General features: G+C 36.6%; 3 protein-coding genes and 1 pseudogene across 3 annotated transcripts; 3 read left to right on the forward strand and 1 right to left on the reverse strand.

The window, feature by feature from the left end:
- The first annotated feature begins 537 nt into the window (after positions 1–537).
- On the forward strand, positions 538–2137 carry LOC18055743 (annotated as a pseudogene).
- A 3633-nt stretch (positions 2138–5770) lies between these two features.
- Positions 5771–7941, forward strand: LOC18055744 (ankyrin repeat-containing protein BDA1). The gene is made up of 2 exons (XM_006452971.2): positions 5771–6346; positions 6973–7941. Exons 1-2 carry the CDS (start codon positions 5771–5773, stop codon positions 7828–7830), a joined length of 1434 nt encoding a protein of 477 aa, XP_006453034.1. The 3' UTR covers positions 7831–7941.
- A 1071-nt stretch (positions 7942–9012) lies between these two features.
- LOC18055745 (17.6 kDa class II heat shock protein) lies at positions 9013–9489 on the forward strand. The gene has a single exon (XM_006452972.2). The coding sequence runs from the start codon at positions 9013–9015 to the stop codon at positions 9487–9489; it is 477 nt and encodes a 158-aa protein (XP_006453035.1).
- A 2142-nt stretch (positions 9490–11631) lies between these two features.
- On the reverse strand, positions 11632–11988 carry LOC112095769. The gene has a single exon (XM_024177910.1). The coding sequence runs from the start codon at positions 11986–11988 to the stop codon at positions 11632–11634; it is 357 nt and encodes a 118-aa protein (XP_024033678.1).
- Between the last annotated feature and the right edge of the window lie 5590 nt (positions 11989–17578).

The raw sequence follows: 17578 nt of genomic DNA on the forward strand, positions 1-17578 counted from the left end.
GGTAAACTAAAAATGAGTTTATTATAAATATTTTGTAAAAAATTAACAGAATATCTACTTGAAGCTGTGAAGGAATAAAAGAATTGAAGTCGAGAGTAATATGAACGGGGATATAATGATGGCAATCACCGAAAGATCGAGAATGACTATATAAACGATTAAGGGAAAAAGATTGAGTTAGGGCGAGTCAATAATAACAGGAGAAGAAGAAACGGCATTGAGTTTTAATTAATAGGTAATTTTATTAGAGCAAAAATAACAATAAAAATAATAAAATGGTAACGGTTTTTTAAAACCTGACATTAAAGTCAATTCCCCGTGTGATAGGGGATAAGCCATGAGGATTAAGTGGTCGAGAATAAGTCTGTCTCCTACAACTAGCCCCACGCCCAGAAGACTTGTAAGTTGACTTTCACTAGACCTAAAGAAATATTTCCAAAATAATGCAAGCTTAAATAAAGTACTGGACTTCATCTTTCGAGTCATAACGGAGAGATCACTTGAATCTTTGTGAGCCTACATACAATTGAGAAATTAAAAAAAAAAAAATTCGAAGGATTGTAACTTCTTTTGTGACCAGTCTGGTGAATTTAAACAAATGGAGAGGAGGGTCTATGAAGCAGCGGTTGAGGGCAGTGTAGAATCTTTGCTTAAATTGCTTCAAGAGGATGCTCTGCTTCTCGATAGATCAATGGTGAGTTGTTACTCTGAGACCCCTTTGCACATAGCTTCAATGCTTGGACATGAAAACTTTGTCCTGGAAATTTTAAGTCGAAAGCCTGAGTTAGCTGGAGAGCTCGATTCCAGAAGATCATCAGCACTTCACTTGGCAAGTGCAAAAGGGTACCTTGTTATAGTGAAAAAATTGGTTTCTGTTAATCCTGAAATGTGCTATGTTCGCGATCGAGATGGGAAAAATCCTCTACATGTTGCAGCCATCAAGGGCCATGATAAAGTCTTGGAAGAGTTGTTTCAAAAGAGACCCGAGGCCTGTCGAGTCTTGATGGACAGAGGTGAGACAATTTTACATGCTTGTGTGAATTATAACCAGTTGGAGTGCCTGAAGTTGCTGGTGGAGAAACTGAATGATCATGAGTTTGTGAATTCGAAGGACGACGATGGCAACACTATCTTGCATCTCGCCGTCATCGATAAACAAGTAGAGGTGTGTGTATATATACTCTAGCTAATAACTAATAATATATCTCCTTTCCATTAATTAGTTGATTAATTCTACTCTTTCTTTCCCTTTGTATTTAAATTATATAACGTAAAACTTGGAAACGTGCAGGCTGTAAAGTTCTTGACTGGCAGTACTACGATAGAAGTAAATGCTGTTAATGCAAATGGCTTCACAGCTTTGGATATTTTAGCACAAAGAAAATTAGACATGAATTCGACGATTGGAGAGCTGCTTCGATGCGCTGGAGCAAGAAGTCTGAAAGAACACGTGAACCTGCTTCAGGCACCACAAAGACACGGACAGGATCGATCATAACATCCCATTCTGGTGACCCTAGTAATCAAGGGCGTGAACGTCCAGAAAAGGCTAGAAAAAAGCAAGAAGATAAATGGTCGGAAAAAAAGCGTAATACATTAATGGTGGTAGCATCACTCATCGCTACCATGGCATTTCAAGCTGGTCTGAACCCTCCTGGGGGTGTATGGCAAGATGATTCCCCAAAAAACGACGCTTCACGACATCAGGCAGGGTGTTCGGTAATGTTAACTCAAGATGAGATTAGTTACAATCTTTTCTTTGGTTTTAACACCACAGGCTTTGTGGCGTCTCTTAGCATCATATTATTGTTCATAAGCGGCATCCCGTTTTTTAAGCGTAGGTTTTTCATGTGGATTTTAACCGTGATAATGTGGGTTGCAATTAGTGCAATGGCTCTAGCTTATCTGATCGCCATACTTGGTATTACGAATTCGGGTAACAGCATGATACCCTGGTATGCTTCAACATATGTGCTACTTGGATGGATTGGGTTCATTGGGATTCTTATTCTCGCGCACATTGTACGCCTTATAGTGAAGATGATAAAATATTTTCGAAAATTAATGAGAGATCACCACGGCGAGCCTCAAGTTCGGATGCTCAGGTAGCACGTCCTATTAATACCGTCTAATGTGTACAACCCCCCGTGGGATGAATATAATAAATGTACATGTAGTGACTGAATACCATGAGTTGTGCTAAAAATTATGTGACCCTGAGTTTGAAGAATAATAATTAATGTTCTGATATTACTTTGCAATCGTTACATTTATTCGTTCTCTTAACAGCTTAACTTAATTGATTGGCAATATATAAGACATGCTTCATTTGAGATAATTATAATATGATATTTAAGAATAATGATGACAATTATATGTAAGGATGCGTGATCGGTTTCAAATTCAATTGGTGAGCAATATTTTATTCAAAATTATTCTAAAATTTTTATTTGAAATGAAGTATCATGAAAGGTGCATTAAATTGATTTATAATTATATGATCCCATATTATTCACACGACGAGTACCATATTACTATCAGAATGAATATTTTCAGTACAAAATAATTTATTTATTTATTTATTACGTAATAGTTGTTCTACTCTCCTTGTACCACTTCCAAAAGATTTTATCGAAATGATACATTTCAACAATAACATATCTCTTTTTGATCTGTAATTACAGTCATGATAGTTGACTTTCGACTTCAAGTTCTTAGATTATCAGTGGTACCTTAGACACAGTAGTTTATTTAATAACAAACCGACTTGAACACGCATATTAAGTACTTATGTTCATCATTCTAACATATATTATTTTACATATTTTAAGTTCAAATGTATTAGAATTCAGGAGAGAGATAGATCGACTATTTCTTCTTTAAGCGGTTGACACCTCATCATCTCCATTTTTTTTTTTAGGTCAAGGTTAAATCTCTCTATATATTTTGCGAATGTAGAATTTCTCCGGATTTGAGTTTGACTCTTCTTCTTAAAACAAAATTTTGAACTATGGGAGGACGATTCCTTAATTGGATAGTAGACCACTTTTACCTTATGATAAGTTTTTAGAACTAAACTCCAAATGGCCAAAAAAAAGAGTAGATTTATCACTTTTTGGAGCAAAATTCTTCTCTGAACTCTGTTTCATAAAAAAGGGAGAGAGAACTAATACTTTTTCTTATATATATATATAAGAAAGTACCATATACTATGACCATTTACACCTTGCCACATATTAAGGACATCCCAAGATAATATCCGAGAATCATAATAAATATTGTGAAAGAGGATTCGAACTCTTCAAGTCTTAATTTAAATAGAGCTTGACACGTGATTTTCATTAAAGGTCATGCAATGACGATACGAAGTTCGGAACTAATCTATAAAACTAACTTAAAAGCACGATAACTGACAGGACGTGATTATTAACAAAATCACGTGCCGAAAGCGACGTAAACAGACTTAATTATGAATCTAATGGCAAACATGAATCATAAATATTGGACGAGCAAGATTCAGATATAAATCTCTCACCAAAATCACATCCTCAATCTATGAATGAGGCCGAGAGGTTGAGAAAGGTATTTTTTAGCAAATTCTCAACGGAAAAAGAGAAGTCTAAATTTATTTCCCATAATTCTTCTTTCATTTAATCTAAACCAGAACCAAAGTTGACTTGAGCGTTGGAGTCCTCTCCATAGGGCCGGCTCGATATCTACTGAGCGAAGACGAAAAAGGAAAACGCGAAGGAAGCTCAGGTATAATGATACTCTTAACTATTTCTTTCGTTTCAATATCCAGACTACTAAATGAGTTTTACACCTTCAGCATAAAATCACAAATGGCAATAAGCCCCAAGGAGCTGGCCGAATAGTTTTGTAAGAATTGGGTATCTGAGTCCTAAGAAATCTTAAAGGAGGTATACCTAGGGATGGCAAATATCCAATTATGAATGGATAATATCCATCTAAATACAAATCCATAATTATTCATAATGGATATATCCATATAGTTATGGAGATCCATGGATATTTTATTTTTATTATATAAAAATAATAATATAAAATAGTTAAAATTCTAATATTAAGTTTGGTTATTAAACTATTTATATTAGTATTATTAATATATAAAAAAATAAAATGGCGGTTCGGTGGTAGGTGGCGGCGGTCCGGCAACTTTACGGTGAATTCCGGCGGAGGTCCGGCAACTTTCCGGCGAAGCCGACGGTGGTCTGGCAAGGTCCGACGACCTTCCGTCGAAGCCGACGTTAGTCCGGCGAGGTCTGGTGGTGGTCCGGTGACTTTCCGGTGGTGGTCCATTTATAATATTAAATTAATAAAATAAAATAATAATTATTAATAATATTAAATAAGTTAAAAAATTAAAGGATAATTTTAAAAACTTTATTTTTTAATATAAGAGGAATTTAAATTTTTCACTAGTTAATATAATATTTTTACAATTGTTTGTTTATTATATTTTTAATTTTTAATTTTATAAAATTAAAATTTTTTAAATTTGTGTTGGGTTAAACGAATATCCATTGGATAAAAATAATTATCCATATCCATCCATATCCATCTGGATATAATTTTAAAATATCAATTTCAAGATCCAAAAAATTTTAAATGGATATTATCCGATCCAATTGGATGGATATTGTGGATATCCATTATAGAGCGATCCAATTGCCATCCCTAGGTATACCTGAGTTAAAATCCACAAATCTTGAGGGGGGTACCGAGCTAGCGGACTTTAATTTGTCAGCCCTCCTAACCTTTTTTTTATAAATAATAATTAAAAAAATTAAATGGCAACAACATATATAATATGGGAACCTCCAAATTACATTTAATATAACTTATATAACTCATATGAACCACATAAATTACGGATCTCATAATTTTGTGTGGTTCACACGAGTTGTGTGACTCAACATTTGCCATATAATATGTATTGACTGCCTCAGATAGCAGGAATAAGATAGGTACATAGGAGGGCGGACACATGCATACTTGCGGAAGCTACCTAGAAAACCGAACAATTTTTTTTTAATACATTAGAATGACGGACATTTAATTGATCTATCTTCTCAGCATATATGAATTGACCTGAGGTTTCGTTTTCTTTATACATCGTCAAAATCTGTGTCCTTGAATACTCAAGCCCGTGGCAGATGGTCGCCCAGTATTGAAATTCCTGAGCTTATTAAAGATGTTGAAAAATTATTCTTCACAAAGACAAAATTAATTTCGTAGACAGCCTCGCCTCAGTATCCATGAATATGTGAAACGTTTCATCAGCTGCATGCCATAATAAATACTCGCTATACACAGATTGCACTTCATGGATATTCGTCTAATTATCTAAAAATAATAATTCACATAAGGAATTAAAATTTCTCCATTTTCGATGATTTAACAAACTATATCATACAAATTAAACAAGTATTTTCAAATTCCACTACTTAATCTTGAAAAGTTCTTTGCGACTGCCAGCTGCATGCATGAGATCATATTCAATCGTTTACAAATCAACGTTAATATAAAAGAAAACATAATCATCCAATTTGGTCAAAGAAACAGTATGATAAGGAGATTAGTAATTAGACTCATCTAATTAATTGAATTTTGATCGTTGAAAAATTCTAACCTTTTAGGATGCTTCCCTATGTATGACCAATCATATTATACGTACATACTTTCTTAACTACTGTATCAAAGTTCTTATATAGTCCCAAAACCAGAGCTCTTTAATTAATAGTAAACGATGGAAAGAATGGAAAGCTTGCTTTATGAAGCATCGGTTGAAGGAAATATAACAACCTTGCTACAATTGCTTGAACAAGACCCTCTGATTCTTGATAAAGTGGTCACGAATCGTCACCATGAGACCCCTTTGCATGTTGCAGCGTTACGCGGGCATCTTGACTTTGCCAAGGAAATTCTACGCAGGACGCCTGTACTAGCCGGAGAATTAGATTCGCGGCGATCTTCGCCTCTTCATATGGCAGCGCAGAAGGGTTACGTTGAAATAGTAAAAGAGTTGTTACAAGTAAATCCTGACATGTGTCTTGCTCGTGATGTTGACGGAAGAAACCCGCTTCATATGGCAGCTATGAAAGGGCGGATCCAAGTTTTGGTGGATTTGTTCAGAGCCAGACCGTTCGCAGCTTATGCTACTACTATTTGGAGTGAGACCGTGTTGCATCTGTGTGTGAAGCATAATCAATTGGAGGCACTAAAGTTCTTGGTATCAATTATGAATGATCGTGACTTCTTGAACGCCAAGGATGATTATGGCATGAGCATCTTGCACCTTGCAGTTGCTGATAAACAAATTGAGGTATGAATATTTTTCTACTTTTTTTTTTAATTTTTATAAATTAATATAAACACATATTGAAAACCACCCACTCGTTAGTTCGGCCTCTTGCAGTTAATAAGTAAATTAAATAGTGAAAAATCCTTTATAATTTTAGAGATTGTGAGTGAGTCGTTTTAAATTAGATTTTTTTTTAATGAAAATTAGACTTTGTATTAACACAACTTAAATTACAAATAGCTAAAATAACTTTAGCTTTTTAATCTTCTTTTTTTCTCTTTTAACCCTTTGACTAGGAAAGAAACTACCTCAGTAAATTTTTCTCCTTGACAAAATCAACCGACCAGGCTCAGACTTTTCCGAGTATGAAAACTATGCTTTGTTGACCGGAGAAAAAAATTAGGAGGATAAGGGTTCGAATAGTAATTTACAATAATTTTTTATAAATTTATCATATGGGCCCTTCAATTTACACTTTTATGCTGTGATCTCTCCAGTTTGTGGGTTTTATATTCTACCCCTTAGAAATGCCTTTTTCTTTTTGTGATAAGTAAACCCCTTAGAAATGCTAAATTCCCTTACTTTGACCTGATTTAGCTCGTGAATTTAACCCATCATTCTATTAATAACGAGCGTGCTGCGTGCAGACAATAAACTATTTGCTTGCGAATACGAGGGTGGAAGTAAATGATCTAAACACGCACGGATATACGGCTTTGGACATACTTGCACAAAGCCGAAGAGACATCAAAGATTTAGACATCGCAGATTCTCTTCGAGGCGCTGGAGCCTTCAAAGCCATTGAAATCCAATCATCTCTGAACAGGAATAATACAAGTATTGGCCGCTCTGTGAGGAATAATAGAGCTGTGTCCAATTCCATTATCCCACATGACCAACTCAAGGCACTACCCCAAGAGTGCCTCATCAATTTACAGCAAAAGAATAAGACGGAAGATTGGCTTACTCGAAAACGAGACGCATTGATGGTGGTAGCATCTCTTATTGCCACAATGGCATTTCAAGCTGGGGTCAACCCTCCTGGTGGTGTATGGCAAGATGACTTCCCCGGGCCCGGCGATGTCTCACAAGAAAATAGCACGGCAGAAGCGCACCAAGCAGGGACAGCAATAATAGCTTACAAATACAGGAGTAGATACGCTAATTACCTTGCTTTCAATACCGCAGGTTTCATAGCATCGTTGAGCATAATTTTGCTTCTCATAACTGGGTTGCCTTTCAAGCGGAGATTTTTCATGTGGGTTTTGACTGTTACCGTTTGGATTGCAATTACTTCGATGGCTCTTACTTACAGAGTTTCTATTCTTGTTTTTACGCCTAAAAAAGACGAGAGAACTGTCACACGAGTTGTAGAATATGGGGTTAAAGTGTGGAGTGCCGTTATGGGTCTTCTGTTACTGGGCCACACAATTCGTCTATTAGCAATCTTTTTCAAGAAATTTGACACTCTGATTGGGAAAAGAAGACGACCATCGCCACTATGATACTTTATCTATGATACTTTATAAATTAACAGCACATTTTCTAGTTTGTTTGTGTTGTACACTTCAGGTGTTTCTATAGTTATGTATCCATACTACCTAACGTAGGGATCCCTTCAGTTTTATCACTTATGCCGTGTTAGATCAGTTTACATCTGTAGTATATATGTGTCAATTGATTAATTTGTTATTAATCTTTTCAGTATTTTTATATTCTACATATTTCATTGAGTTTTCTTAGATGAATAGATCGCCCGGGTTCGGGTCGGACACATATTTTTAATCACTTTTGCATAAGAAGATATCAAGTGTTTTAAGAGTACTGCTCTTTCTTCATTTATTATTTGTAATATGTGTTCATTTATTATCATGATTGATTGAAATATACACGTGATAACGAGTGAATAGAATATGAGTAATACCTCGTAAACACCTAAGACTTTTTCCTCTTGCATATAGTAGGCTGACTGGTTTTACCACACTTTTGTAGTGGGAGTAACCAAATCTTAACAAGTGTGCAAGAGTGGTCTCACGTAATCATTAATTTAAATCATAAAATTTGTTTCAATAGGCAAAGTTGATTTTTGGTTGAGATCTAATCTCAGCAATTAGTAATTTGGGTTTCTAATAAAAAGTTAATTTTTGTTTGCTTTTAGTGTTCTTTTATTGAAAAGGATAATTTTGGCTATCAAAATTTAAAATAAGTTAAATATCAAAAGAAGTCAGCGGGGCACTGTGCTTTAATCCTTATCCCACGCAAGATTTTCGGTTGGTTGTATCATTTAACTGCCAAACGAATTAAAAAAGAAACTGTCCGTTACATTAATCGTGACAACCAGTAACCTTAGCACATCCACAAAGAAATTGAAAAATAAAAGGACGTTAAGAAGGAGTGAGGTATTGGTGTATAGCTGAACTCTCCCTTGTGTTCTCCAACGTTCTAGAGATCCCTAGGCCTGGTCAAGAACATTACAGAAAAGATAGTAACCCACTTTTTAAGTTAAATTTCATTGATGACTCCAGAACTCTCACGTACTCGCTAGTCCGTCTATGGCTCGTCCTCACTCCTCAGTCTTTATAAGAACTCCCCCAGGCACCAGCATCGCAACGCAATTAAGCAAACACAAAATCGCATTAGCATAGCTAAAGCTCTCGCATATATATAACAAAAAAGAAGAATACAACATGGATCTGAGAAGCCTAGCAGGTTTGGATTCACCATTCTTCTCAATCCTCGAAGACGTGCTGGAGCTGCCTGAAGAACAAGAAAAGACCCGAAACAACCCTTCAAGAGCCTACGTTCGGGATGCCAAAGCCATGGCGGCAACACCAGCAGATGTGATGGAGTATCCGAATTCATACGTGTTCATTGTGGACATGCCAGGGATTAAGGCCAGCGAGATCAAGGTCCAAGTTGAGAGCGAAAACGTGCTCGTGGTCAGCGGAGAGCGGAAACGGGATCCCAAGGAGAAAGATAACAAAGATGGTGTTAAGTACGTGAGAATGGAGAGGAGGTTTGGCAAGTTTATGAGGAAGTTCGTGCTGCCTGACAATGCTAATGTGGATAAGATATCCGCGTTGTGTCAGGACGGTGTTTTGACAGTCACTGTCGAGAAAGTGCCCCCACCGCAGCCAAAGACCATTCAGGTTCAAGTTGCCTGAGACATTTTAATTTGGTTGTGTTTGTGACTCAATTATCTATCTGACTATCTGAGTGTCGTGATGTTTGTGGAGTTTTGTAATTAATTGGGTTATCAAATGTGTTTGTTCCGCCTTGTGTCCCCAGTTGATCTTGTGAGCCTCATCTCATCAATGTTGTATGAATAAAATTGTCAGTCTTCTTAATGTTAAAATAGGAAAATGAAACGATTGAGTAGATTGATGCTCGTGCGCTAAGAATCAAATAGATGAGAGTGTGGATGATAATTAGAGAGCAAACGATGAGAATCTTCTCCTATTGTACCGATCTTCCACAGTGTGTTAATGGAAGGAACGAACACGGACATGGTTCGAATCTGAACTGTCTGGCTCGGCTTAACCCATTTAGAGTAATGATGTTTGATCATCTCATTTTGTTTCATTAATTTTTAATTTTTAATTAGTTCTGTTTGTTTTACAAATTACCCTTATCCGTTAACAATATTTAATCTTTAGTAAAGCAATGGAAAACAAAATGTGGACCGATATAGGTAAGTACTACAATAACTTAAATGAGTGTACTTTAGAACTATGTATTATACGGATATTTGTTAGTGGATAAGGAATTGGTATGCTAAATCTACAGCTTCAAGGGGCGAACTTTGAAGAAATCTTTGCAGCAATTGTATAAATCAAACTGATTGAGAAGAGCTCGTTGTGAGGGTTGACCGTGGATGAAGCACCAGTTAGAAAGCACCTAAACGGTTAAACCCATGTATCGTACCAGCTAGCAAAATGGGCTCAGCACAAGGTCCTCGTTTTGCAAGCCGGTGAACGACTGAAATGCGGAAGTGGACCACAGCATGAATGGGCCTCTGTCCTCTGTCACCGTACGAGCCTTATCGCGGCATGAATAAGTAAAGAGCCAAAGCACAAGCCTTATCGGGGCATGAACAAGTAAAGAGCTAAAGTATGAAGATGACCATAACGGACGAACTCGCGTAGGGATGGCAATGAATTAGATCTGACCTAAGATTCATGTGATTCAAATTTAATCGGATCGAATTTGGGTCGGTTTAAAATGAATTTGGATCGGATTTGGATATTAATGTGCGGATCTAAGACGAATCTGGAGCAGATATGAATTTATTTTAATATCTAAATTCATATTCATATTCACTCATCTTTTAATTTTATTTTATTTTAAAAGTTTCTTAACAATTGTGGAATTATAATGATAATAAATTTTATTCATAGCATATTAGTGGTATTTACCATGCATTTAAACTCTTAAAACTTAAAAAGTTAGTTTTGTAAATTTAAAGGTCAGCCAGACCCAAAGCATGTACATACAATATTCAAATTGCAAGGTAAGTAATACAACCTGGCAATTTATTTTATTATATTGGCCAAATAATTTTTAAGGAATACAGTTATTCATATATTTAGTCAAATATGGTCATAATAAAAATAATAAAAGACTGAATATAAATCATATTTAATTTATATGTCATTATCTAATGTTGTAGGAATGATGGTAGGTGTGTCGTGGATATTAGAATGATGAATGAGACAATAAAATATTAAATTGATCTTACTCCTGCAATTACTTTTGAATGATATTTTATTATCTTTTTTATTTATTGTTTTGGTGTAAAAATATAAGTTACAATATTTATTATATTTTTTAGAAAAATTATATAATTTATTTGTTATTAATACATTTTAGCCTTCAATTTTCATTCTAAAAAATTATTACTTTTTTATTACTGAATTTTAGAATTCATGACGGATCTAGAGCAAATTTTAATTTTTTTCGGATTTGGAGCAAATATAGATATTTATTTCTTTTTTGGATCTGGATATGGAGCGAAAAATATGGATTCATGACGGATCTGGAGCAGATACGGATCTTGATTTTTATTATGGATTTTGATCTACAACAGAATATATCCAACCCATATCTGCCTCATTGCCATCCCTAAACTCGCGGATATCAGAAATATGTAATACGCAAAATATTTATAATCTGTTAAATAAAATTTCTTTTTGTAAAGAATGGAATCATAGTCCTGAATTAATAACAAAAAAATTAAATGTAAAGGTGTTTTGCCTTTGCTTCAACAATTTCTTTATTTGAAATTAAGCCTTCAAATAGAAGCTTGTTTAAACTGCCTGGGGTGTTGTTGCAAGCTCTGTGACCTTAGGATGACGGTTCTTGAACAATGGTGGGAAGAAGGGATTAAATGGGAACATTTTGGGCCAGCACTCCCCGTTGATTCTGGTAACAGTCTCCCGACAAGCAGGGCCAATGCCACTAATTTGGCCAATGGTGCGTGATTTAAAGATCTCTAAAGCACACCCTTCTGAGCTTGTAATGGATGACCAGCACTCTTTAATATCAGTCACGTTGACGGTCGGAATAGAGACCTTGCTCATGGCTTTTGCTTCGGATGCTAGAGATGGAGGTAAAGCACAATAGTTCTTGAGCAATGAAGGGAAAGACGGGCTCAAAGGAAACATCGTAGGCCAACAACTGCCGCTGATTCGATTGATGGCGTCGCAACAAGCAGGACCAATTTGGCCAATTTGACCACCCAAAAATGAACCGTAGATCTCCGTAAGACAAGTTGGTATGTTTGTCAATGAAGACCAGCACTCTATTACATCTGATATGGGCATTAGCAAGCCTGAAATTTCTCCCAGAATTTGTCCGAATGGTAGAGTTGGTACTTCTTGTCCCAATCCTGTTGGGACAAGAATCGATATGCATACATCAATCAACATCACAAGTACTGCATCTTTTGCCATCTAATCAGTTAGCAAAGAGAAAATTCTTACTGATGCAGCTGGATGTTCTCTGTGATCTGTAATTTGTTTGGCTGGTAGGAATTGACGATGAATTTATACTTCTCAAGAACTTCAGTATTGTTAGAAGATATGTTTAGGACTGCTGATGTGGAGTCATAGAAGTTGCTTCTGTTGAATGTTTCAAACTTTTCCTATTTTTCTGGTGTTGGTTATTTATTTTGTTGATTCTTGCTGTGATCGTGGCACAATCTTTGGACCATGATTCTAGTGGGTTGTTATTTGGCTTTGGTGTGTTATTTAAGCTTTAAAGTGTAATGTTTTCAGTTAATGAATTGAGTGAAGTTCTCTTGACAATTCACGTGGCTTTCATTTCCATTTGTAAACTTTGTTTTCTTTTCTTATTCAAGTAACAACATCTGGTATCAGAGCTTTCTTCTTAAGGGATCTGTGTTTGAATTTGTCAAGTCATGGAAGCCGAAGCCAGTTTCTCCGCAATTGCTCCGACGGTGTTTGACGGAAACAACTACCAGCTTTGGGCAGTACGTATGAAGACATACTTGGAAGCTTTGGATCTTTGGGAAGCAGTGGAAGAAGACTATGAATTTCCTGCACTTCCAAACAATCCCACAATGGCACAGATAAAAGCGCATAAAGAAAAGAAGACAAAGAAATCAAGGGCAAAGGCCTGTTTGTTTGCTGCAGTCTCATCCACCATATTCACTCGCATCATGTCTTTGAAGTCAGCAAAAGCGATATGAGATTATCTCAAGAGCGAATATGAAGTAGATGAAAGAATTAAAGGTATGCAAGTCCTGAATTTGATCAGGGAGTTTGAACTTCAAAGAATAAAGGACTCCGAGACTATCAAAGATTACTCCGACAGACTTCTTAGTATTGCAAACAAGGTGAGGCTTATTGGATCTGAATTTACTAACTCAAGAATTGTACAAAAAATTCTTGTTACAGTACCTGAAAGATATGAAACAACTATCATTACCTTTGAAAATACCAAGGATTTGTCAAAGATTTCCTTGGCAGAATTGCTTAACGCATTACAAGCACCATAACAAAGAAGACTGATGAGGGGGGATACAACAACCGAAGGAGCTTTAGCAGCCAAACATCAGAATATGGCCAAAAACAAAACAAAAAAGAAGGACTTTGAAGGAAATTGGGCAAGTACAGCATCTGCGAATGCAAAAGAAAAGAATGAAAATCAGAAGAAATCCTATCCACCTTGCAAACATTGCAGAAAGAAGGGTCATCCTCCGTTTAAATGCTGGAGAAGACCTGATGCTAAGTGCACTAAATGTAATCAGATGGGGCATGAAGCAGTTATCTGTAAAAATGAAAATCAACATGGTGAAGAGGCAAAGACGGCTGGTTAAGAGGAAGAGGATCACTTGTTCGTCGCTACATGTTTCTCTGGCATCGAATCAAGTGAGAGTTGGCTTATTGATAGTGGTTGTACTAACCACATGACACATAACAAGGATCTATTCAGGGAACTAAGCAACGCAAACTCGTCAAAGGTTCGAGTTGGAAATGGCACGTACATAGCTGTGAAAGGAAAAGGAACAGTTGCAATCACAACCTTTTCAGGTACAAAGTTCATTTCTGATGTGTTGTATGTCCTTGAAATTGATCAAAACTTGTTAAGTGTTGCACAACTAATTGAAAAGGGTAATAAAGTTGTGTTCGAAGACAAAGTTTGCTTGATTAAAGATGCAGATGGAAAAGATATTTTCAGAGTAAAAATGAAAGGGAAAAGCTTTGTTCTAAATCCATTGAAGGATGAGCAAAATGCTTTCCCGATCAAAGAAAATATCACTGAGTTATGGCACAAGAGGCTTGGGCATTATCATCATCAAGGGCTGCTGCAGATGAAATCCAAGGGGATGGCAAATGATCTTCCAGAACTTGATGACTATATTCAAAATTGCAAAGCATGTCAGTTTGGAAAGCAAAGCAGGAGACCATTTCCCAAGGCAACATGGAGAGCAACAAAGAAGCTGCAATTAGTTCATACTGATATTGCAGGCCCACAAAGAATGCCTTCTTTGAATGGTAGTCTTTATTATGTTGTATTCATTGATGATTTCACCCGTATGTGTTGGATCTTTTTTTTGAAGCACAAGTCAGAGGTGGCTCAAGTTTTCTGGAACTTTAAAGCTAGAGTTGAGAACGAGAGTGGCTGTAGAATTCAGACTCTTAGATCAGACAATGGCAAGGAGTATACCTTTGGAGCATTCAATCACTTTTGCGAGGAGGCTGGCATCCAACATCAATTAACCACTCCATACACTCCACAACAAAATGGAGTGAGTGAGAAGGAACAGATTTATATTGGAGATGACACGATGTATGCTACATGAGAAGAACTTGCCAAAGCAAATTTGGGCTGAAGCTGCAAGCACTGCTGTTTTTTTGCAAAACAGGCTTCCCACAAGAGCAGTGAGAGATAAAACACCCTTTGAGGCTTGGTATGGCTATAAACCATCTCTGAAATTCCTTAGAATATTTGGATGTCTATGCTTCACTCATGTTCCGCAGATTAGTAGAGACAAACTAGATAAAAGAGCACTTCCAGGCATCTTTATTGGCTACAACTCCGTTGCAAAAGCTTATAAAGTTTTCCAGCCACAAACTGGAAAAATTATTATAAGCAGGGATGTGCACTTTATGGAAGATGAAGAGTGGGATTGGGATGATGCAAAGAAGATGGATTCAACCTCCAAAAAGCCAAAACTCAAGTTTCCTGTTATGGACACAGCAGATCAAAGCATTGAAGATTGGGAAAATGAAACGGTGGATGACAGACCTATCAGGGGCACAAGACCACTTTCAGGTGTTTACCAAAGATGCAATATTGCTGTGTGTGAACCTACAAATTATGAAGAAGCCAAGACGGATCAGAATTGGGTTACGGCAATGAATGGGGAGCTGTTCATGATTGAAAAGAATAAAACATGGGAGTTGGTTGATCGACCCCAAAACAGGAAGGTAATTGGAGTCAAGTGGGTGTACAAAACCAAGCTTAATGCTGATGCCTGAATCAACAAATATAAAGCTAGGCTCGTGGTCAAAGGATTTGCTCAAGTACCTGGCGTGGATTACTCAGATACCTTCGCACCAGTCGCTAGACTCGACATCATCAGGCTGTTACTAGCTGTTGCAGCACAAAAAAATTGGAGGGTGTACCAGTTAGATGTCAAGTCAGCGTTCTTGAATGGTTTCCTGCAAGAGGAGATTTATGTAGAGCAACCGGAAGGCTATGTAAAGGAAGGAGAAGAAGACAAAGTGTATCTTCTTAAAAAAGCTCTTTACGGCTTGAAGCAAGCTCCAAGAGCTTGGTACAACAGGATTGATGAATACTTGCGGAACTTGGGATTTGTTAGAAGCTTATCTGAATCAACATTATATGTCAAGCACATTGGTGCTGACATTCTTATCATCTCATTATATGTGGATGATCTGCTCGTGACAGGAAATAAAAAGTGTGTTGTGGAGGAGTTTAAGCAAGAAATGATGGAGATTTTTGAGATGACAGATCTTGGATTAATGGCGTTCTTTCTTGGAATGGAAATTAAACAAAATGAAAATGAAATCTTCATCTGTCAGAAGAAATATGCCAGGGAAATTCTGAAAAAGTTTAAACTTGAAGAATGCAAAGAAATGAGCACTCCAATGAACTCAAAGGAGAAGCTCTGTAAAGAAGATGGAACAGAGAAGGTTGATCAGGCATATTTCAAAAGCTTAATTGGTTGCTTGATGTATCTCACAGCAACTCGACCTGACATTTTGAATGCTGTAAGCATTTTGTCTCGGTTTATGCACTGTGCTAGCGAATGGCATCTCAAAGCTGCAAAGAGGGTGCTTAGATATGTGAAGGGCACATGTAATTTTGGCATTAAATTTACAAGGAGCAAAGAGTTCAAATTGTTTGGTTACTCAGATAGCGATTGGGGAGGTTCCATTGATGATATGAAAAGCACTTCAGTCTACTGTTTCACACTTGGTTCTAGTGTTTTCTCTTGGAGCTCGAAAAAACAAGAAATTGTAGCTCAATCCACTGCTGAAGCAGAATTTGTTGCTGCAACGGCTGCTGTCAATCAAGCTTTGTGGCTGAGGAAGATTTTAATTGATCTTAACCTGGAGCAGGAGGAAAGTATAGAGATTCTAGTTGACAACCAAGCTGCTATTGCAATCTCTCAAAATCCTGTGTTTCACGGGAAAACTAAGCACTTTAATATTAAATTATTCTTCTTAAGAGAAGTGCAGAAAAATAGAGTTGTTAGTCTTGTCTACTGCAAAACAGAAGATCAGGTTGCAGACGTTTTCACCAAGCCACTGCCGGTTAGCAAGTTTGAGTTTTTCAGAACAAAACTTGGTGTTTGCAGCTCCTAAAGCAAGGAGGAGTGTTAGAAGATGTGTTTAGGACTGCTGATGTGGAGTCATAGAAGTTGCTTCTGTTGAATGTTTCAAACTTTTCCTATTTTTCTGGTGTTGGTTATTTATTTTGTTGATTCTTGTTGTGATCGTGGCACAATCTTTGGACCATGATTCTAGTGGGTTGTTATTTGACTTTGGTGTGTTATTTAAGCTTTAAAGTGTAATGTTTTCAGTTAATGAATTGAGTGAAGTTCTCTTGACAATTCACGTGGCTTTCATTTCCATTTGTAAACTTTGTTTTCTTTTCTTATTCAAGTAACAAGAAGTTTTGAAGAACGCAGCTGTTTCTTTTTTCTCTACTAACTGATGCAAAAGTTACATTTTATTTAATCAGCGTAAATGCATTAGTCAATTAACAATTTCGGCAACAAAAATCATCTTGAAAGCGTTACCTAGGTTATTCATTGCATACATTTGTATCATAACTAATTTATGTGATCAGGAACCACTGAACGAATGGGAGCTACACAAATACATTAGACAGTATGATCTGCATGTTCATTACTACTGGAGCTTGCAGGTCCCCTTCTTTTCTTCATTTTTCCAATTAGATACTTTACAATCCTCTTAGTAAGGCGTACGATGTGGGCGAGAAGATGAATCCCCTCGAAGCAAACCCATCCAATCATTACATAAGGTACATAATTATGAACCTGCATTTCTTTGTCACTTAGACGATAGACCATAACCAGATAAGCCGCAGCCATAGAAGATATTGCTGTCCATGTTATTACCATCAAAATCCATATAAAAAACCTGCGCTTTATAAAAGGTAAGCCGCTTACGAGCAATAGTATGATGCTTAGAGACGCAACAAAACCTGTATATTGCCCGCACATTTTAAAGACAC

This window comes from Citrus clementina, unplaced genomic scaffold, assembly GCF_000493195.1.
Source record: "Citrus clementina cultivar Clemenules unplaced genomic scaffold, Citrus_clementina_v1.0 scaffold_1, whole genome shotgun sequence".
NCBI classification, from domain to species: Eukaryota; Viridiplantae; Streptophyta; class Magnoliopsida; order Sapindales; family Rutaceae; genus Citrus; species Citrus x clementina.